The sequence below is a fragment of the Syngnathus floridae genome, chromosome 15, assembly GCF_059516105.1.
Source record: "Syngnathus floridae isolate MCC-2025c chromosome 15, RoL_Sflo_1.0, whole genome shotgun sequence".
NCBI classification, from domain to species: Eukaryota; Metazoa; Chordata; class Actinopteri; order Syngnathiformes; family Syngnathidae; genus Syngnathus; species Syngnathus floridae.
Genome location: NC_142427.1, coordinates 7,126,338 through 7,148,373, shown reverse-complemented (window position 1 = coordinate 7,148,373; position 22,036 = coordinate 7,126,338). Strand labels below are relative to the sequence as shown.

Genomic DNA, 22,036 nt, shown 5'->3' with positions numbered 1-22,036 from the left:
CGGCCGGCTCCCGCCCGCGTCTTAGAGGCGCAATGACTAAGACTGAACTTTATCCTCTTGTAGCCACAATACACGGCGACGCTGCACAAACATTACAATGCAAACATGCTAATCCCGACAGGGACTTTACGTCAATCGTTGACGTTTTTCATGAGCCTGCGCTTTTCCTGACATGGCCGGACGCGGGCGGGAGATCAGATCAGATCGGAAGTAGCATAAGTGATGGTCTACCTACTTGTCAATTGGTGTCAGTGCTGATGATGAAGTGAACAGATTTCGGGATTCAGATCCATGTCAACCGTAATCTACTGTGGATTTAAAACAAAAGATCCCGTTACGCAATCCACTGTCTGATCTAACGTGTGGATATTGTCGGAGACGGCAAAATGTCTCGTATGATACGAGAAGAAACAAAAATGTGGCACCGACATGAATTTGATGAAATGAAAAGTTGTATTTGTCGCAGTAGCAAGGTGAGGTTTCCACTCAGAAGACAAAAGTTGTTTCATTTGGAAAAGGGCTCTTGGAAGCGGCAGCCTAGCAGCGACCCTGGCGTAATACAACGTGAATAAAGCGCCACGACGTTGCATTTGTTAACACGGCAGTCTTGAATGCATTCTCACCACACGTCTTTTTTCTGAACTCGATAGAAAGCAAACTCCTTCAGCAGCTTTGTTCCCGGCTACAATGGCAAAGTGCCATTTTGACGCTGTTAAAGCGAGATTTGCCTTTTGTTCACGCTACCTGAGGCATCCTTGAATGTAGTATTTTATTCAACAGCGTCATCATTCTATACTCCAATCCGGTGCGTGAAAAACCTTGGGGAGAAGAAAAAAAAAAAAGTTTAAAGCACATTGTCACTCACAGCCTTGGAGTCCAGAAACCCATATCAGAAAATTGGAGTACGTGCATAACTGCAGCGCGATAAAGCGTTTCCTCATATGTCATGTTTACGCTTTGTGTCTCTTTCCTCGATTGCATCACGCTACTAATTAAAGCCGTCCGGTGCCAGGAGGCAAGAACGGGTCCCATGTGTATTCTGCGTCGTCCTCTTTTTATTAATACTATTGACAAGAATGAATACAAAGAGAAACTGGTTTTGTTTCTACCGACTTACATGCTCCCGTTGCTTTTAATGTAAGGCAGGGGTGTCAAACTCATTTTTTTCGCGGGCCGCATTGTTGTCATAGCTTCTTTCGGAGGGCCATTACGACTGTCAACCCAAATAAATGTATGAGCACCTCTAATTATATACAGTAAAAGCTCCAAAACAAACTGACAAATAACTCGTTTTCAAATCAGACGAGTAAAAACTGGTCAAATATTTGGAAAAAAAAAAAAAGATATTATTAAAAGTGAAGACAATTTGCAATTCTAGTAATGACACACAAATTTGATGCATAATTTGTCTTCCCGGGCCACATAAAATGATGTGGCGGGCCGTATCTGGCCCCCGGGCCTTGAGTTTAACACCTGTGGTGTAAGGTGTGTTTGTTTGCCTGCCAGCAGCAACTTTCTGCTTTGCGGTTTTTGATCTTATTCAGCATATGGCGCAATGTGCTCAGGCTTGCCATTAAGGAAGTGATTGTGTCACACAGGAAACAGAGCATCCCTCATTCGAGCAACTCTTCGTTTATTCTTAGAACATCGGCGGCAAGTATACTTGGATTCACCCGAGGGAGGAAGTGAAAACTACATTGTGGCCATTTTACCGATGTTCGGGATAATTTCGATGGACCGATGTAATGGCGCGGTTACATCACGCTTGGGTCGGACACCCTTTAATTTTTGGGTGCTGCTGTTTTGGTTGGCAAGAATGTTCAAATGAGCTCAGTTTGGAAAAGCCAGCAATTGCATGAAAATCGATTGAGCTTTTTGGAGTTTTGTCTTGTGGCGTGCCATCTTCTCGTGATTGGCTCATATTCATTCAGCACTTTTGGATATGTGGCAATAATGTTTCCGTTTCTGCCATTCGAGAAATGTTGACACGAGCTTAAACAGTGCAGCTCTTGTTTTGCTTGCACTCGGCTTGCACTGCTTTGTATGCCACTTTTGGCAGGCACCTGCCTTCCAGACGCAAAATCACCCGGCGCAGTTGAGCTCGGGTTTTACAAAGCACATTGCGTGCGTTCCCCGAAGGCCCAAAAAAAAACAACGCGGCAAATTAGCTCAACCGGCACCACATCAGTTTCCGCATCTGTTTCCACCTGTTTTGCACGTGCAAAACTTTTGGGTGAGCCCAACTGCCAGTGTTAATCTTACGTACTGTCCAGTATGCGGTAAAATGTTGGTGTCCAGCAGCTCGCAACTCTCTCCGAGCTGGAGATAAGCCATGAACTCGTCTGCAAACGTTTAGCCCCTCCCCCTTCGCACACATTAGCAATCAACGGCCACTTCCTTCAGAACCGGACTGACATGTTTGGAATGGATGCTTTTGCCCATGCCCATTGTCTGGCGCTCAAGCCTCGCGTGGTTTTCGGACAAAGGTCATTCATGGCGACAGCATAAAGCTCTGGCCATTAGCGCTTGATGAATGACCTGGCCTACCGGTCAAGCCTTGACCTCCCCCCCCCCCCCTCTGTGTTCTAATCTACTCCTTGCGAGGTGAAGATTCCAGTTGGTCAAGCTTTACTGTATGTTTGCCCACCAAGCGCTATTAGACGCCGCACAAATTTGCCGAAACACACATTCGTGCAAACGCGCACACAGGATGCTCTCGGTCCTTATCTCTGCTGCTTTTAGGACAGCTGTTGAGTGCAAGAGGCTGACCTCTGACCCCTCCCCACCCAGCGCCTCCTTCCCACCAAACACTAGTACAACCGGCACGACAACCCCCAACCAACCCTCAATAAATTCCTTCCCCCTTTTTGCAAGCGTCTGCGCACACCCGCTTTTGGCTTTAAATTTGTCTTGAAAACTCTCCCAACTTATTGATCACAACACTTTTATTGGTGATTATTTCATATGGGAGGAAAAAGTTGATATTTAGTTATTTTGTAGCAGCCCAGAACATGTAGGGGAAGGGAGGGGAGGGGGTCTTCAGGCGAGGACCTGACAAGAGGGTCTTTACTTACTTTTCATCTCCGCTGAAACTTCTCTCTTTTTACCTTAACCCATTTGTTCTTCTACGTTTTGGGTTTCCGCCCGGGGGGCTCTCTCTCTTGTCTACGCACAAGAAACAAATGTAATGGAGGAATGAACGGCGTCTGGCCAGGTGACACTTAGTAATACCAGAAAGTCCAGTTTGCGCCTGAATCAATCCGCTTTTTTTTTTTTTTTTTTCCATTTTAATTGCTTTCAGTTGTGGTTGTGCAGTTTTCAAAACTCAAACATCCAATTATGACGAAATGAGGTCAGTGATAGCGATGGATCAATCGACCTTTAGTTGACTTTAGGGAGTGCTTTTAACAGACGTTGCGTAGTCGGCAAAGAAACACAAGCGAGGTGTCGCTTGAATAATAATGTTGCTAATACTGGAAACTTGACTTAGCTCATCAATCGATCAATGTTTGTCCAATTTAAATGCTTTTGAATATAATCTGCAAGTCTGAATATGAGCAGGTTCTCATCTTAAGTATGGAGAAGAGTGAAAATATTTGAAGAAATACGGTTGACATTGCCAAAGTCTTCACTTTTTGGATTAGTCAATTGTTTGAGTTGAGGGGCCAGCAAAAATTTTTGGTGCACAGCCCAAAGTTTGGCTGCACTTTTAGTTCAAACATTTAAAGCCTCGGTTGTTTTGTTCTACCTATAAATAAAAAAAAATGCAATTAGAAATCAATTTGTATTTGAAGCACAAAGTAGAAATGCACAGAAAACAGCACTCTTGACAATTGTGCCAGCTCCCGCCGGACACATTGATTGATGAATTAGCGACGCCCTTATTAGCGAATTGACCGTCTCTCTTGATGATCAAACACGCCTGCTCTTATTAGACCTTGCTGAACATTTGGCTTGTTCCCAGAATTGAACTCAGCTCCCGCTTTCTTGAAAATGTGCACGTCAAACTCTCAGCCCTCAATTGGCTTTCTGTAGACAATTATGAGTTCTTGGCGTATCCATTATTTTTTTTGTTACCACAGAGCACCAGCAGTTAAAGAAGCTAAAATTTGGAATAGTTTGAAGTCCAAAAAGAAGCCATGTCGCCGCTTGGGCCACACGGTGATTGGAAGCAGAACCCAAATTACAAATAATCGGCCCCTTGACCTTTCGCCAAACGATACCTCGGGCGTTTGCATTGTACGGGCATCCTGTGGTGACCCCGTTAACCCTCGCCCGACCCGGGAAGGAAGTAGCCGCCAATCATGCACTCGGAGTCCAAGTGACGCCCGATGGCTATCTTGGTCCTGCCAGGGTTGGGCTGTGGTGGACTGAGGACGGACCTGAGTGGTTGCCGCCTCTGTCCACATGCTTTTCATACCTTCTGCTTGCAATCAGCCACAATTCAAGCAGAGAGATTCGACCAAATGTACTCGGCGTGTTCTGGTGTTCCGAATATTATTGATTATTTTCTACCAGTAGTGAATTGGGTTTATTTTATTCGTTTTAAATCTTGATGCGCTTCTGTCCTTGAAATAGAACATCAGATTCATAACCGGCGTCAAAACAAAACTGAATTGCAACAAGCAAGAGCAAATTGTATTATAAAGCACGATTTGTAAATGGGCTCCACCTTAGCGTAAATGTCGGGGGGGAGACGGGGGTCTGCGCTCGCTCCCTCCCTCCCTGATCTGTCGGCACGTATCCGCCGCTCAATCGCTCTCGCTGGGGCCGTGGCGGCTTCCCTAACAGCTCAGTATGGCTCTTCCATTAATCAAAGACACTTCCAGTGTCCCATTACAGAAACACTGCTACTCGGCCTGTCTTGAGCTGACAGCTCACCAATTCATCTTCTCTGAGAACAAAAAAAAAAAAGAAAAAAAAAACAAAGGTAAAAAGGGGGGGCATTGTGGCACACCGTGGCTTTTACCTGTTCAAGCGCCGGGCTGTTAAGAGCTCGGGAAGACCCCTCTGAAATTGTTTTCTCTAGGTCAGGCAAACAACAAAAACGGTAAATTGCTTGTCTGGGCTTAAACGCGCCTGGGGGGGAGGTGTGTGTTTACGGCAAGGCAACCGGGGGGACAGGCGGAATAAGAAGATGGAGATGTGTTTGTTAAGAGGCGCGCCTTTGAATGACGCCCCCGGTGCGCTTTTAGCCAAACGACCCCAACGCTGTCGTGACACCTAGGCGCAGTGTCTCGCTAAGTACGCTAGCCTGCCGGCTCTTAGCATAAGCGTTTTTCGACAATCGATGAGGAAAGGCAACTTTATTTGCATTTTTATATTATTATTTATATTAGTGCATTTTAACTCCATTTGCTTCATATGGTTCAAGTACAATCAGCAAAATAATTTCAAAATATGAAAGTCCGGCCAACTTAGCAGCTGCTGCAATCAACATGTGCTCAATCTGTGAACAAGATGGCTGCCCAGTTTGATTTCCTTTCTCCCCCTGGAAAAAACAAAACCGTTTTATAACCACCCAGTGTGGTGGAATGGTTTTCATTAAGATCAAATATTTGTTGCTTTTTTTTCTGTTTCTGTTCGAACATGAAAGGACAATGTGGGCTGCATGCTCTTTTTTTTTTCTTTCTCTTTTTCCCATTCCTCCCATCTCCATTTGATTGGCATAATGGGGCAAAGGCCGGTTGGCACAAAGCTGTTCCGAGGGGCAAATGGAGACATTATTACTTAACATGTGTGTGTTGCGGCCCCACCGGGCTATTAATTACCTTCTCTGTAACGTTGCATCTGCCGCGACGGGGCCGCCGAGCAGCTTGCCAACATGAGCGCTCCCTCGCGTCCGTCTCCGCAGACCTCAGCTGCACTCTCACTGGAAGCCTTATTGGATTGCATCTACATGTATGATTGATTCAGCACCTCAAGCGCACACACACACACACTGCATATTTAGACAGAGTATAAAAAAAAAATTAAAAAAAAGAAGCAATCCCAGCTGGCACATATTGAACAAAGCATGAACCTCGCTAAGATGCTCACTCTGTTCGAGACAGTTGGGACATTTTGTGCAGCAGATGTTTGATTTGCAATTTTGGAAGCAAAGCAAAAAAAAAAAAAAAAAAAAAGCTTTTTTTTTTCTGTCAAAGTGGCAACAGACTGCATGAGAAGCACATTTTGATTGGATGTCAGCAAAGACAAAAAGCCCCAGTGGTGAGTGTCAGACTTTCCGCCCAACAAAAAACAAATTTGGATACTGTAGACATTAAAGTGTATTACCGACTAAGAAATAGTGAAAATGAAAAGACTAATCTTTCTCTAGTTGTAAATTTGTGTGGCAACGTTGCTTTGTCTGTATGTGCCCTGCCACCCTAAGAAAGAAAAATTTTGTTATTTTTGGGCCAGTGGCTAGAACAGATGAACGTGATTTCTGTTCATTGCAATGGTGTGCTTCTTTTGAGCGTGCATGACAATCCAACTCACGAGTCTGTACTTTGAAACGCACCTATAAGCGGCCAGGCTATTTTGCAACGCACGGCGTGCGATTTTGCGGCCTCCCGGCAGATGTTCTGATGAGCTTCCAACTTTCCAAGCAGTGAGCGTGACAAAGGGAATGAACATGAATCACTAAATCGAAATCATGGAGAGGAAGGCTTTGTTTTCCCCATTAATTATTAAAAGGCGCTTTTGTAAAAGTGACACATTTTGGCACATGGGAATCATGATTAATATTATGCAACAATAGTCACAATAAACTACAGTGAAGATTCAAAGTGGCTGAGTGTGAGCTCATACAATTTTGAATTCTGACCACAATAAGAAGGGAAACAAGAACAATGTGTTGTAATATAATTGGACATCCACTTTTTCATTGATTTTCATATTATGTATTATTTGTGCCCGCTCTGCATCTATTGCAGCTTGGCGATCCTGAAAGGGGGATCCTTCCATCTGTGGTCCCTTCTCAAGGTTTCTCATTTTCCCCTGGTAGAGGTTTTTTTTTTTAAGTTTTTTCTTGCCCTTTTGGGAGCTTAAGATCAGCTGAAGCCCTTTGAGACTGCTTGTGATTTAGGGCTATACAAATAAACTTGACTTGACTTGACTTGACTTGACTTGACTTGACTTGACATGACTGTAATCTAAAATCAACATTATAAGTGCCAACTATTGGTTTGTAGCATTATAACACCACAACATTGATGCTAGTTTCATTTGTCTATCACATTTTCTATTGTTTGTTGGCAACAAACTAATGACGACGCTTGGCGATGAACAACTGTAAATTCAAATATTTTTCTTTACGTAAACGTGTCGCAGCGATGCTGCTCGGCAACACATATAACGAGTCCACCGCCGTTCCACCTCCTAATGAAAGCGTTCCGCAAGCATTTAAAGCTACATTAACGTCCCGTTGGAATGAGCCACTACATTATCCGTCATGTAGTCCGTCACGGTGGCGGCGGTGGGCGTACGAGTGTGACGCTCGCTCTCACTACCTCGGCCTCGACACTCAGACGCTACTTTTTCAATGCTGCGAGCCGGCGGCCAAAGAGCTGTCAGCACATATTTTACCCTTTCACTCGCTTGCTCTTGTAGTTTCCGTTTTTGTTCCCCCCCCCTCCTGCAGCTGTGTAACCTCATGTTGTGTGTAAGTGTGTGTGTGCGTGTACATACCATAATAGTGGCACGGCTCCAGCGCGAGGCTTTAAAAAGCGTTTATGTTGGGTATTATTAGATTTGACTTGCATCTGCTGCCGTGTTAAAGAGACGCAGTACATTAGAAAGAGGCTTGCGGTGAAAAGCTCCCCTGGCGTCTCGCCAGCGAGGCCTTCGTTTACACTCGGGCTAAAAACCGCGCCAATTTCAGAAGCTGCAGTGTCATGGCAGGACATATGCAATATGAAAAAAAATATGTATATTCTTTAATCATTTTCACATATGTTGTTCAAATTGCAATTGTTCAAACACGTTTTTAAATTCCGTAGGCACGTGGGCTAACGAGTAGCATCCATGTGGCTGTGTTAGTTGTAAAAAAATTCTGCACACAAATAGTGCAGCAACACTTGTAGACAGACAGAAAATAAAGCAACCAGAAACATTTTTTGGTCTCAGTCCCTGTGGGTGATATGTTTGAAGCATTGTTTTCGATTCTCAAATTGTTTCTATTTCCCTTTGGCGCATTTTCTAGTCATGATGGTGTTTTTCTGACACCTCATAGCAGAGTTGTTGATGACGCAGTTTCACTTAACAAGACGCTCATTTCTGAGTTGTTTGCTCGGAAGTACTTTCCAGAACACAAAGGTTTCTAGCGTTTGATGTCGGAGGGTAAATTGTGGATGACGTACGGTTTATCTCCCCCTCGTCCTTTTTTTCAGAAAACAAGAAAAGGCCGTTTTTTTTTGCGAGCCAGTTTCGTATTTTTACCAAGCAACCGATTCAAACGCTGCGTTTTGTGGCCAAATCCAAAATTTCTCACATGACCATCAAGGCTGATTCAAAGCGACAAATTCTCAGCACGGACCGCCCCCTTCCATTCAGCGGCTGCCGCTCAGCCGTCACACCTGCTTGCCCAACTTCCCCGCCTACGTACATTAGGATGCCGCTGAGGAGGGGAGGGGAGGGGGGGAGCACGGCGACAAGAAAGCGCATCGTTTAGGTAGGTCAGGAGAAGAGTAGAAACGCAAAAGGAATAAAAGCAAAGTACCGTTATGTCATATCCACAGACGGCAGGTTTGGGAAGCTCCGGGGAGGATGGGCGTGCTGCTGCTGCTGCTACTAGAAATAGGGGCAATTGTCACACTTCATTATCTTTGCCAAGACTGTGCCAGTCACATTGAATCATTCCCACCGGGATCAACACTTTTATTCCAAATGAAACATCAATAAAGAAACAGTTGTGGAAGATTCGGAATTCATATCAGCTCAGGGTAGCTTTTTTTTTTTTTTTACACAATATTATCTCCCCATATTTTTTTTTAACACATATTTTTGTAAATCTATCCTGGTTGCGTAATGGTTTGAGAGATCTGCCCAAAAACATTAAAAAAAAAAATCAGATGACAATTCCAGACAAGCAAGCGTGTTTGCACGGGCAACGAGACACCGACGTGGTCGGAATGTTGAGCGACGGCCAGTCGACATCTGGGAAGCGGAACAAGCAAGTCTTGTTATTGTTTTTTGTTTTTTTTTCAACAAATATTTAGTGATTAAAATGATATGATAGTGAATTGGTCACTTGCAGGATGCCCGCAAGTTTATTTTTTTCTGTCTGAGTCATAAATGTGTTGACTTGATTTTGCGAGTGATGCAACAAGGTGAAATGCAAATCTTCCATCTGCGGCGCTTCCATCTTTACGACTCGGCAGATTTTGAAGCCATTACTGTGTTTAACTCCGATTAGCGCAGCTTTTGCCGCCTTTTTTCTTCGTCGTCTTCATTTATAATTGAAAGAGATTGTTGCACATCCCTATCAAATGGCCAACTGTGCGGAATTTATTTTGAATAACGAAACATGAATGTTCAAATGTATGCAAGAATATCAAACTTTTCAAAAGTCGAATTCAACTAAACTGTCCTCGGCGGTACTTTTGAGCAGCGCTTGTGGTAAAGTGGCATTCAAACAAAAATAATCTAGCACACAGCAAACTGTCAGGTTATTTTTAAATCCTATGGCGCTCCTCCTCCCACTTCTGCCGCCTTTGACTCTTGTTTTGACACTGCGCCTTTAGGGAATCTCCCCAGACAAAACTTTTCCACCAAGGTCAAAACTTTGATGTGCCGTCATTTTCATCTTACCTAGGCGCCGCAATCTGCATTTAGCGCTTCTTCTTCTTCTTTTTTTTTCCCCTCTCTCTCTCTCTCTCTGTCTCCCATCTCGCCTGTGTTTTATTGATGTAACAGGTGCTTAGCGCGACAGACAGCGGCAGTCAAAATAATGTGCCGTGTTTGGCTTTCAGGCTGCCAGCTAAACTTAGACATCTTTGAGGTTTTTCTGCCACTTGATGGAAGGTGATGCCGCTGCATTATGCATGAGGCGAGAAGGGAACACTTTGTCTGGCTGCTTTTTATAGGCGCTTCCCTTCCACACACACAGAAAAATATATTGTTTTTTATATATACATATATATACATGCCGGAGTTTCTCAGATCAGATAAAATGTGTGGAGGCAACTTGAAAAATTGCAGCTCTGATACTTCAAGTCAGCGAGGTTTGGCTTTAACAAAACTATTTTTTATACACGTGGCGTCTTACTTACTGGCGTGTAACTTTTAAGGTCTCAAAATGGAAAATCTGGGCCAATGTGATTTTTTTTCACCCTCTTTATCTTTATTTAACCCGCCTTGTTGAAAAAGAGCAACACTTTCATACATTGCTCATGAATCAGTGTGAAACTGGCATTTTACAGTAACTTTGTTGGATTTCTATATAAAAAAGAAATTGGGGGTGGTTGCCCCATGCCTCCCTCTACAGTTCTAGTTAAGTGTAATTGATCTTATTTGATCACAAACTGATCAGATCAAAGTAAGAGTAAATGGCAACTCTAATTTGAGGGAATTTTTAATAGTTGCTCATTTTTTTTTCTTTTTAAATCTTAATTTGACATTCTCTTGATTCTCTTTAATATTTAAAATCAGTGATTAGTATAACACTTGTTTCGTGTTTGAAATGAATAAAGCGCATCTTGTGTTTCTCTGACCTCCCTTGGCCTGGAGGCTTCCAGGATTTGTGCTTGTGTGGTGGCACAAAGTCGTTGATATGTACGGGAGGACTCTGAGGGGATAAACAGCGGCGTTACGACAGCCCGCCTGATATATTTTGACTGAGCGCAGACACAGGAAATTGGGAGCAGGGTAAAATGATAGAAAAGGAGCGTTTTTTTTTTTTTTTTAACCGATTCTCCAGACAGCCACAAAATGGAGCCATGTAAATGTTAGCGACTGCGGTAGACGTCGCGCGAGTGTGTGCCTGCGACAAATCGATGAAGTGTCACTTTTGTCCCTGTTGTTTTTTTTATCATTAAGTGCGGCCTATAATCGAGTTACATTCAGACAGCTTTTTTTTTCCCCCTAGGATGCTAATTGGTCATCTACCCCTAATGGACCAGAAAAAAAATAAACCTCTTAAAACTAATAATCAATAATGGGCAACATTGCAATCAGACGTTAGCATTAGCATCTAAATCAGGGGTGTCAATCTTATTTTTGTCGCGGGCCGCATCATAGTCATGGTTTCCTTCGAAGGGCCATTGAAATTGCCAACCCAAATAAATGTCTGAATGTCTCAAATTATATATAGTGTACGGTACTCAACAAACGAGTGAATGACTAGATGAATAACTAGTTTTCAAAACAGAAACTAAGAAAAACTGTTAACATATTTAAAAAATATGAATGGTAATAAAAATTGCTGGCAATAGATCTACTTTTTAAAAGTGAAAAGAATTAGTAATTTTAATATTGACATGAATTTGATGCACAATTTGTCTCCGGGGGCCACATAAAATGATGTGGCGGGCCGTATCTGGCCCCCGGGCCTTGAGTTTGACACACGTGATCGAAATCCATGATAACTTCAAATAGATTGTAATGCTCAATGACAAAACGTGTGTAATCAGGCGAATGATTGTTGCCGCTAGCGAGATATCAGCAATGTCAAAATAGACTTAAATCCACTTTGTACATGTTTTTCGCTAGGAAGTGTGTCAAATCTTCAGTTTGATGTCATTCTTATTTTGTAAGCTAATTTTGCGATGGGGTAAAAACAATCATTCTAAGAAGAAGGCCTTTTTTGGGGGGACGAAGAAGAAGAAGAAGAAGAAAAGAAGTCAATTTCCTTCCAGAATGCTAACATCCCTAAAGCACAAGTTCCATTCTTGCCGCAATTATGCTTTCTTTTTCTTCTGGGCCGCCGAATGAATTAACAAACAAGTAGGCCGGTGCGCCGCAGCAGCCTGGCTTCAATTTACCGCCTCTTATCAATTGGCTGGCTACCCTTTTATCTTTTAGTGTTTTCTTCTTCTCTCCATCTCAAGCCGCACATCCCTCTGTTCTGTTTTCTCTCTCTTTCTCGCTCTCTGTCTACCGCAGCTTTTTATTTACGAACGTCGTTCCAGGTAGTTTTATCGCTGCCTTCAAGGAAGCGCCGGATGCGGGAGAAAAATAAGAGGATGGACGGAAGATAGAGAGCAACACTTTCAAGGCCGCGACAAGAGAGGGGCAAAAAAGACTTGGCAATCACATCAGACTTTTTGCCGGCTCAAATTTAGGCAGGAGTGCTACTTGTATTGTTTTTTGACCCTTTCTTTGTGTGCATCCTAGCGAGCCGTTTTGTTTACCGCTCTAACGTGAAAAAATTGCCAGCCACGGGTTCTTTTATTTATTTCACCCACAGCGGCAGTGATATACGACCAGACGAGTCCACGGGCAAAATTGAGAGACAGGCAAAAAAAAATAATAATTCCAAGGGGTGGCAAGCTGTTACGACTCCATAACGCAATTCGCATTTGGAGCGCCGGCGTTTTAGTTTTACGAGGACGTGATTAGCATATGTTTTGTTGACATCAATTTGAAATTTACGGCGCTTGTCAAAAGTGAGTGTCGGACAAAGTCGATTATTAAGCTGGCAAATGGCCTGAGAGAGTTTTATGTGAACTTCCTTAATGGCTGCAGTCAGTCTGTTTCAAATCACCCGCACGCGCACACACAAACACTAATCATGCATTTCAGAAAGACGGCACTTAGAAAAGCGACTGGAGCGTGCGGGCGGGCGGGCGTATATCTCTGAGCAGAATCATGAGCTGTGACAATTTACTATCCTTTTACATCTCGTTAAACTTTGCCGTGGTGATCAATCGCGTGACGCGGCGGTGGCGATGGATGATGCTCCAGTCTGTAAGCGGATATAAAATGCTTGTTAAAAGTTGGCCAAGTGTGTGAAGTGGGACTAAACAAATCTCAGGACGCACTGTATGAAACCTTTTATCCGACTGGCAGTCAAAATGGAGACTGTGCAGGATGATAGCTTAGAAAAGGTTTTTGCCATTTTGAAATGTGACTATCTAATTTGACGTCGAGTCGAATTTGACACAATAGACTTGGCCGGCGACACACACACACACATGGCACGGTTCCCAATTGGAGTGGCCTTAATAAGACCATCCATACCTTATCAGTTGTGTGTCTGGGCGACACAATAGTCAGATTGAGAGGCCACACAAAAGGCCTTTGAAAGGCTTTGTGCGTCTTGTGTGTTGCGCTTTACCGCTTAAGTGTGTTTTTTTCTTATCTTGGCAAAAGTGTGTACTTCACCTATGATCCTTAACGGGGGGAGAGGGAGGGGGTGAAAAAAATCCGTCCTTTGTCCGCTCCCTTTTGTCCAGCACGTCGCTCGTTGGCGAATTCGTGTCGTGCCGACGGACATTTTGTCAAAGGGAATGGCAGTAATTTGGATTCAATCTGTCTTAAGACTTTGACATCCGTCGGGCTCCTTTTAAGATGGATGAACTCCACCAGAGTTCCAAATTGTAAACTACACAAACATGGATTGCTCTGTCTCTTTAAGACCTTCCTCTCTCTCTCTCTCTTAATGAACCTGCCGAATGGTGACATCATGATTTTTCTTTGAAAGAACAGCATTCTGTACGGGACAAGCATGACATGGCGTGCCTTGCGGTACACCACAACATGCTATTCAAAAAAGGGAGCAGAGTGTTTTCCCGATGAATGTTAGCATGATGCTATGCCGGGCGGCAAATAAACCCAACCCGTCTTGTTGTCGGAGGAAATGACTTCCAGTACGGGAGCTGCTGTACAGCCTGACGGGATAAGGTCACGCACCTTGGCAACGTAGCCTAGCCTCGCTAGATTGCTATCGATTCGTCCAATTACGCGTATGAGCGACTGGTGCCCGGATACAATCGTTCTCGTCCCTGAATCTCGTCGAGGCCGAAAAATTGCACCTTTTCCACACACACGGAACGGTTATGCTTCCGAGCCGTGTGTCAGTTCACCGAAGTCGAAGTGTGTCCATTTGCATTCGACGCGTGACATCCATCAGTCATGGTTTTTTTTTTTTTTTTTTTATGGAGCGGCACCACCACCGCCTGCTTGGGTTTGGTTGAAAAACGGCAAGATGGATGGCTGTCATCTCCCCGCCCGAGCTGAGCGGATCGCTTATCAAGGGCGTTGTTTGTCCTCGGGAATTTGCCGGGGTGATGGCTCACCGGAAGGAGCCCGCCACTTCATTTTTCGTTGACATTTGTTGACATTTTGTCTGGGAAGGCGCTCGCCAGCCGCAACGGGTACATCCGACGAAGCGCTGTACCCAAAAATGAGAAGATCATCCAGATGAAATCTATAAATTAGCCTTTTAACAGCACGTAGCCGACGTAATGATCTTCTCAGTCATCATCTCGACTCCTCACCGTCGTCTCCAATATGACGACGCTGAAAGAGTCAAGTGATCAGACTTTGCTATGGTTTATCTTAAAGGATCAAGTCTCGAATGTGTTAACTGCGCCGATAATCAAAGGTGTGTGTGTGCGCGAGGTGTTTTTGAAGATCTCTCCGGACTGGAGGCGACTGTGTGGCAATTGGTGTCACCTTAATTGCTTTAGAGCACTTTCAGATATCTCTCAAGAGTTTTACTGGCTTTGTTCCAAGCCCCAGGCAGGCAGGCTCTTTGAGAGTTTCCTAACGGAGCCCCTTTGGCGACTTTGTGTGTTGTCACATGTTATTTAGTTAGCTAACCTTCAAGGCCTTCTCGATCAAATATTGACCCCTGGTTGCGTCTGACCTTGGGAGCTTAAACTGTTACAGCTTAATGCCGCCGCCGACGCTGCCGCCTATGGGATTCATCTCGTGGGCGGCGAGAGCGCTAATCAAAAGTGGCCCGGAGAAGTGTTGAATAAATCTTTTCCGTTTGGCTTTATGGCTCCTTTGCCATCTGCAGCTCGTTGGATGTGGGGAGTTAATAACGCCTGGTGTTATTTACAGCGCACACTTGGGGGGGGGGGGGGGGGGGGTCGCTGCGGGAAAGCTAGCTAGCGCGATGGCGAGCCGACGCGGAAGCATCCCATGTCGCCCGAGGTGAGGTCCTGATGCATTTTTGCTCTTTGTGCTTGCTCCACAGGAAGATGCACAGCGGAATGAAGACCTACGGCTGCGAGCTGTGCGGGAAGAGCTTCCTGGACAGTCTCCGTCTCCGCATGCATCTGCTCTCTCATTCAGGTAAGCAAATCAAAGCGAGCTAAAGGCCGTGACTGCTGGAACTTTGGGACCAACTTTGTCACATTTTATGATGGGCCTTCAAAAGAAAGCAAAGCACATCAGAATTCAGCCAAAGTTGTGGTAGGCACATTTTGACTGTCAACAGGTGAACGATGAAGCGTGGTGTCATTTTTTGAGTCTCAACCGGTAGCGTGTTTGGGCAAACTTTTCTTTTCAGCCAGCCAGCAGCAAGCTGAGTTTTTCTGCTGATGAAAAAGGCGCGATCGGTGCAGACAGTTAGGGAAGATTCTTTGATAGTTTTTCTTGTATACTTTTCTCCTCTCTGACTCTCACTCTTTTTTTCCGCCTCCACCGTTTTCTGACTTTCAAGGCTTTTTCTCGTCTCCATTTTTACTCTCTGTGTAATGATGACACTTTGCCGAGTCCCAAATGCCGCCGCCGCCGCCGCCGCCGCCATCATCATCCTTCAAGCTCGCTTCACAGGCGACAGAATATCAGAGAGATGAAGTGGGTGAGCGGAGGAGCTCTTTGGTATGCGACGCCTGTTGTGGCTGTTTCACCAAGCAACACCACCGCTCGCTCACTCGCTCGCTGTCTTCTCCCTCCCGCCTCGCCTCGTCGCGCCCCTCCCCGCCGCTCTCTCTTTGTGTCTGTCTAGGTCGGTCTATCCGTCTTTCCGTCTGTCTCCATCTTCTCGCTTACCCGTCTGGTTGTGGCTAAACGATGCCCGTCTATCTGCTTCTCTGCCTTCGGGCCCGTCTGCCTTCCTGCCAGTCTGTCTACCTGTCTGTCTGTGTTTGTCTGTGTGTGCGCACAGGTTGTTTGTAGACATTTGGCCGGTGTCCCGTCTGGGCTGCGTGCCACCGCTGAGAGGGAGGAGAGGTTACAGTACAGTATGTACAGTCTACCGTGTGCCAGCTTGTTTTGATTTTTTTTTTTTCTTCCACTCCCAGCTTGTTCTGTCTGCGCTCGTAATGTTATTGAGTTCTAACGTCCAGCTGAGAGCTGAGTTTGTGTTTTATCTGGGGACTAATTGTAGTTGCAGAGCTTGCAAAATGTCTCCATTTGTTGATGAGATTAGCTTTGCATGATGATTGTCACCACTTGTTAGTGTGAACCTGCAAAGTTCTCCAAATGTTCCAGAACTCTTCCTTCATTTGGCCCCTGGTTGTACTCACCACCACCACAAAAAACAAACTAGTGCCTGAAAAGATTTAGTTGAAGCTAATAGATAAAACGTTCAAACTTTTAGCAGCATTTGTAATGTTTGGCAAACTGTTTGCGACTTCCTCGGTTTCTGCCAAACTAAGTCAGTGTTGAAATGTTCCATAAATATTCCTTTTGTTTTGTTTGGTTGGCAAAATAATGTTTTTTTTTCACTTTTCTCCAAACCACACTAACCAGATCCTTATTTGGTTTTATTCAGTGTTACATAATAAGATCAGCAGATTGTCTGCTGGCAACAACCAGAGTGACCATATGGCATTAGAACGCCAGAGTATTTCAACATGGGCTGTGAGGGATCCCATTAGTCTTCAATTTGTCGATAACGTAAGATTTTATCGTTTTGTTTACCCTGAATTTAGGAGATTTTAAAAATAATGTAAGAAAAAAAAGAATTTGAATATTATTCTAGTAAATGTATATGAATATTATGTACTGTAGTGAAATAGGGAGGCTTCAAAAAGAGGTTGAATTCTACTTTCTCAAAAAAAAAGATACGTCTTTGTTTGACACTTCCACGGCCGTCGGTCTGTCTCACTTTTTGCGCTTGTGGCAGTGGCAGCGGCTCGGCATTTCTGGCACGCCGCCGCGCCGCTCTTCTCTTCCCTCACGCTGATGACGACACATTTGTGCCGGCAGGTCTGGATGTTCTGCCAGCATACCAGAATTTATGATCGCTCGCAGATGTGAGTCCAGGAACACACTGTACTGTACCCAAACCCAGAAATTAATGAAACTTGTCTGCCTTCCAGGCCACAAATTCAGAAATGTGTGTATGTGTGTGAGAGAGTGAGGCCGAGTGGCGGGGGAAAGAAAAGTCCATCTATTAAAAGCAAGTTGCGGAAAAAGAAATAGTTCCAAAGAAAAATGAAAGTACAGCCAGAGGGCAGTTTGTACGTTGGCTTTTTTTGGGAAAGGGGGTGCAGCATTTGATAAGGCATTTGCACACACACACATGCCAAAAAGTAAGAGATGTTTTCCCCCCCGGGCATTCATTGCTTCTTCCGACGATACACAAAGTGATTTAAAATGAACACATTTCCAATAAGTTACATTTTCAAGATTTTTAAAGCAAGGTGCCCACGTAGTAATGAATAATATTTGACTATTTTCACGTGAAGACCATCACAGCACAGCATATTCCAGCCCCTTCTCGGCTCATCAGTGCGGCACTAATACTCGAATCTCTGCAGAGGATGAAGAATAGCTGCAAGTATTGTTTGTTGGATTTTCTATCGGCACATGCAGCTGCCTAGTTTGTGCTCAGTTTGTTGTTTAACGGAATGTGGCGCCGCTTTCAGCATTAGCATTAAGCTAGCGCACTGAAAAGCTAAGATTTGTGGATGTTAGTGTCGTGACGATAAATGCAATATTGTTGATTTTTGACGGGTAGCTTTAAATCTTTTTTTGGGAGGGAAGGTTGCTAAGTAGCAAGCAGGCCTTTGCCTGATTTAATGGGCCTGATTTGGTATTCCGCACTGATGCCAGGTCTTATTTTTGTATGCGAGACAAGTTTTTTGGATGGAGAGTGATTGCCCAAACATCTGCGTGTCAACCAAAGGCTGTCTCTCCCCCTCCCCTTCGCATTTTTTGTATCTCTTTCTCTCTTTTCAGTTTTTTTTTTTTTTTTGGGGTCGATACTGAGCGGGGTTTTTTATGTGTCCTCGCTGTACAGTACACTGTGTGCCTTCTGCTCAAAACAAGAACACAAGTCGATTAAATTTTGGATTCGCTTCATCATCCCTCCCTCCGTCAGCCCAGCTGCTTTGTTGTTGTCAATGTCTAATGTGTGTGTGTGCGTGCGTGTGTGCGCGCACGTGTGTGTGTGCGTGCGGTCAAAGTCAATTATTGCCAAAAGCTTGCCAATTAATTTGAATGATACTGACTATATAGAAGGCACACAACAACAAACAGAAATGCAAGCAGACAGGACGGGAAGCGAATTCCGCAGTCATTTCTTTGGCAGCCATTTTCCCCAAAACAAAAAAGTTATGGAATAGTTAGGAAATTACTAAAATGCCACAGTGGATCAAACCTCATTTGCATAAAGTAACCCGCTGGCCGTTTTGATGAAAGGTGGTGGAGAAAGTTGCATTCACCTCAAAATGTGATTAGCTTGAAATGTTTCTCCGAAAATCAGCCTCTGGAAAGAAAATAGTGGCAAACAATTGGGTGGCTGATTTTCTTGTTCTTGTTTTAAACAACCATCGGTCGGCCGTAGTAATGGCACATTACATCAAGAAACAATGCAAGAGTGACTTCCTGTTCTTTTGTGAGATGCCCTGGCCTGGATAGACGTCCCTTGAGTTTGGGGCTTTTTTAGACGAGTGTGCATGTGTGCCTGTGTGTCTTGCATCGGCACAACACAAATCCATACTAGCCACGGGCTCCTCGCCAATCTATTTTCTGCTCAGCTGGTTTTAAATGAAGTTATTATGACTCATTAAAATGCCCACAAGCTTGTGGAAGTTGGCCAATTACCATTTAAATTTAGCCTCCTGCTCCCGCAAACCTTATCTGCGTCCCCGTACTCGCCAACCGGCCGGCCGCTCGGCTCTCTTCCCCACTGTCGCCGCCGCTGCATCTTCCTCTCTCGCTCTCCCTTTCTTTCTTTTCAGGGAGTGTGTGTGTATGTGCATTTGTCATGCATGCAGAAACGGCATTAAATAATCTCCAAACATTCACTGGCGCAAACCCTGAGAGGGAAGGTTAGGGCGATTGAATGATCCAAGGAAATGTAGTTTGTGCTTATCATAACAAAGAACACAAAAAGCTGGAGAATTAAAGTAATTCAGTACTGCTTATTACTTTCCACAACATTTTGAGACGCCGCTCGAGTAATGTCTTTAATGAGAAATGCAAAACGTATTGCTAAACCTTTGTAAAACTTAACCATTTTTCAACATGTCACCGAACAAAGTCAGTGTCGTTGGATATTAACACAGGCAAGTCGTTGACATTTATTTTGATGAGCGAGCGAGGGAGCCGCAGGCCCGCCCGGTGTCACATGTCCGGCGTCTCTTGTAAACTTGCCACATAGGTTGTCATCGTCGCATTGCTTGAAGGGAAAAAAAAAAAAAAACTGCCTGGAAGCTGGCTCACAGTTGAAGCTTGTCCCTGTAATGATATAACTCACTGTCATACCTCCTCCACATCCTCACACACACACACACAAAGGCGCGCTATATGTATTAGATTGTCGACATGGCCGTTTTCTTGTAATGAAGCTCCGGCATGCGCTGACACGGCCACAAATGCGAGGCGCTCGTGTTTGACAAGTCTCCCATTGTGCGGTGACATGGCACATGCTGTCGGGATTGCATGGCCGTCACCTATGGATGAGCATAGCCACGGAATTTTAGTTCAGCGGAAAATGATGATATTGTTTTGTTTTGTCTGAATATTCCATTATTTTCAGTCGGATACCAACATTTTATGATGATACTTTTTTTTTTTTTTTAGGGAAGTACCGAATCTAGGTACCGATAGCGGCCTTATTTAGAGCTTTTACCACGGGAGCCGATACCAGTATCAGCCGCCCTCTTGTGGCCATTTTATGATCAGGAACTAGAAATTGGAAATTAGAAAATTGCCATTAATTTAAGGAAAATTGATTTATTAGCATGTGAAGGTCTTTCTTTCAAATGATCTGTCACTAGGGGGGTTAGCTTTCAAAAGTACTATTGGTATCGATACTTGGTATCGGTAGTAATTTTGTAATCCTACTGGTATCGGTCTAGAAAAAGTGGTTTTAAACATGCCTAATTTTGTTGTAATTTTTTTGTACTCCTACTGGTATCGGTCTAGAAAAAGTGGTTTTAAACATGCCTAATTTTGTTGTAATTTTTGAAACATGTGACTTCCACTGTGTTAGCTTGACTAACTTTTTTTTTTTTTTTAATCATTTTGCATGCTAAAATCCGTTTCCAATTTAGACCGAATTGGCCTGAATGCGAATCCCAGTTGTGACAGCAAACGGCGATAAAAGTAAATATTCTCCCAGGCGCTTCCTTGTTATGATCCCGTTATGTAAGACGCTCGATCGCTCTGGGAAACTTCCTCGATCAATTTTCGCAGCGCAGATTAGACCGCTTATGAATTCCATTCTCCTTTTTGAAACGCTCTTTATATTTTTTTTGGGGGGGGGGAGCAAAGATCTGCCTGTGGCACTTTCATGTGAGGGAAAAGTGAAAGGAAACGACGACGATAGGAAGATAAAAGCGCTCCCATAGCCATCTGGAAGTAGCTAGGACACATAAGGATCGCTTTTATGCCACTAATTCCACTGGGAGGCGCGACATAAAAGACGGCACCGCCGATATCCTGTTATAACTGTTGAAAACAAGCAAGTGGCCGCAGAATACTAATACGCTGGCTTGCTCTGTCACAAGGACGCACGCTTTAATGTGGCCCTAAACAGCCTCTCTTGAAGGCTTTTTTTTTTGGGAGCCTTAAGAAAGGGGAGCCAGGCGGCTATATATGCATTTGCCACTCTGAATGGAGCAAGGGGGGGGCAACCTGTGGCATGTGAGCCAGACAGAACATTTAAAGCCAAGCAAAAACCATGTAAAAAAAAAAAACAAGACAATTAATGTTATAAATAATCTTTGAATAGAAAATAGAACAATAAAAAAAAACATGGATTCTTTATCCTCTGTGAAGAAAAGAAAGTGGCATTCCGGCAGCTTAAACACAAGTTGTGTCGTATAAAATAATTGAGTACACGGAGTAAATAATCCTTAAATGACCAAATAAAATCAACTTTAATTTTCTATTTTTTTTTCCCTCTTTCATTTTCCCCTGCACGTTAATCCGAGTAAAGTAACAGCAGGGGGGAGAGAGAAAAAAAAATCCCTACTCAGGACATGTTGAACCCTCTGAACCATGGAGTCACCCACCGTTTGGCCTAGTTCTGCATCAGCTGATTGTAGACACACACTCACACACTCAAACATACACCCGCTGCGCACGCTGCGCTCGAGCATGCTTTTGGCTGCCCGCCAAGGCCTGTCATCGCTTCTACAGTATCACTTCTGCTGTATTTATATCCAGAGGCCCGTGCTGCAAGGTGCAAAAGAGGATGTGGAAAGTGTTTGAGCTGCAGGTTGCACTTCCTCGTGCAAGCTTACAAGAAGCTTGACTTTATTGAGAGCCGCTTATGTGTCATGTGCTAAGTCAATGAGTCGACTTTCAAAAGACCAAACCCCCCACAGGACCTTTGAAAAACACATATAGCGTGCAGATCACTTGGAAATCGTACTTCTGCAGCTGCACAATCAAAGCGTCGTTTCAAAACATTTTTGTCTCTATATTAACTGGCGTGAGCAACATTCCACGTCGAGTTCATTTTGGAAGGGTCAAGTCAAATAAAGACAAATATTGGCATATGATCATAAAAGCAAGTTAATGATTGAACATCCTAAAGCAATAACGCTAAATCATTTACCCAGCTTTTATTATCTTTTTCAAGTGCAACAAGTCCAGAAAAACTGGCAAATTTTAAGAATGAACCACATGAATGAAGTGCAGATGTCACTTTTTTGAAATTCCAAAATGGTGAGATGTTAACTGCCATGGAAACAGTAAA

The 22,036-nt window shown here is 44.0% G+C and overlaps 1 protein-coding gene across 1 annotated transcript in view; it reads left to right on the top strand.

The window, feature by feature from the left end:
• The window catches only part of zbtb16a (zinc finger and BTB domain containing 16a), a 66,355-nt gene that overhangs the window by 11,695 nt on the left and 32,624 nt on the right, over positions 1-22,036 (top strand). The window contains exon 3 of the mRNA XM_088399009.1: positions 15,128-15,225. Within this exon, the coding sequence (XP_088255135.1) occupies positions 15,128-15,225 (98 nt within the window). The remainder of the gene's footprint in view (positions 1-15,127; positions 15,226-22,036) is intronic.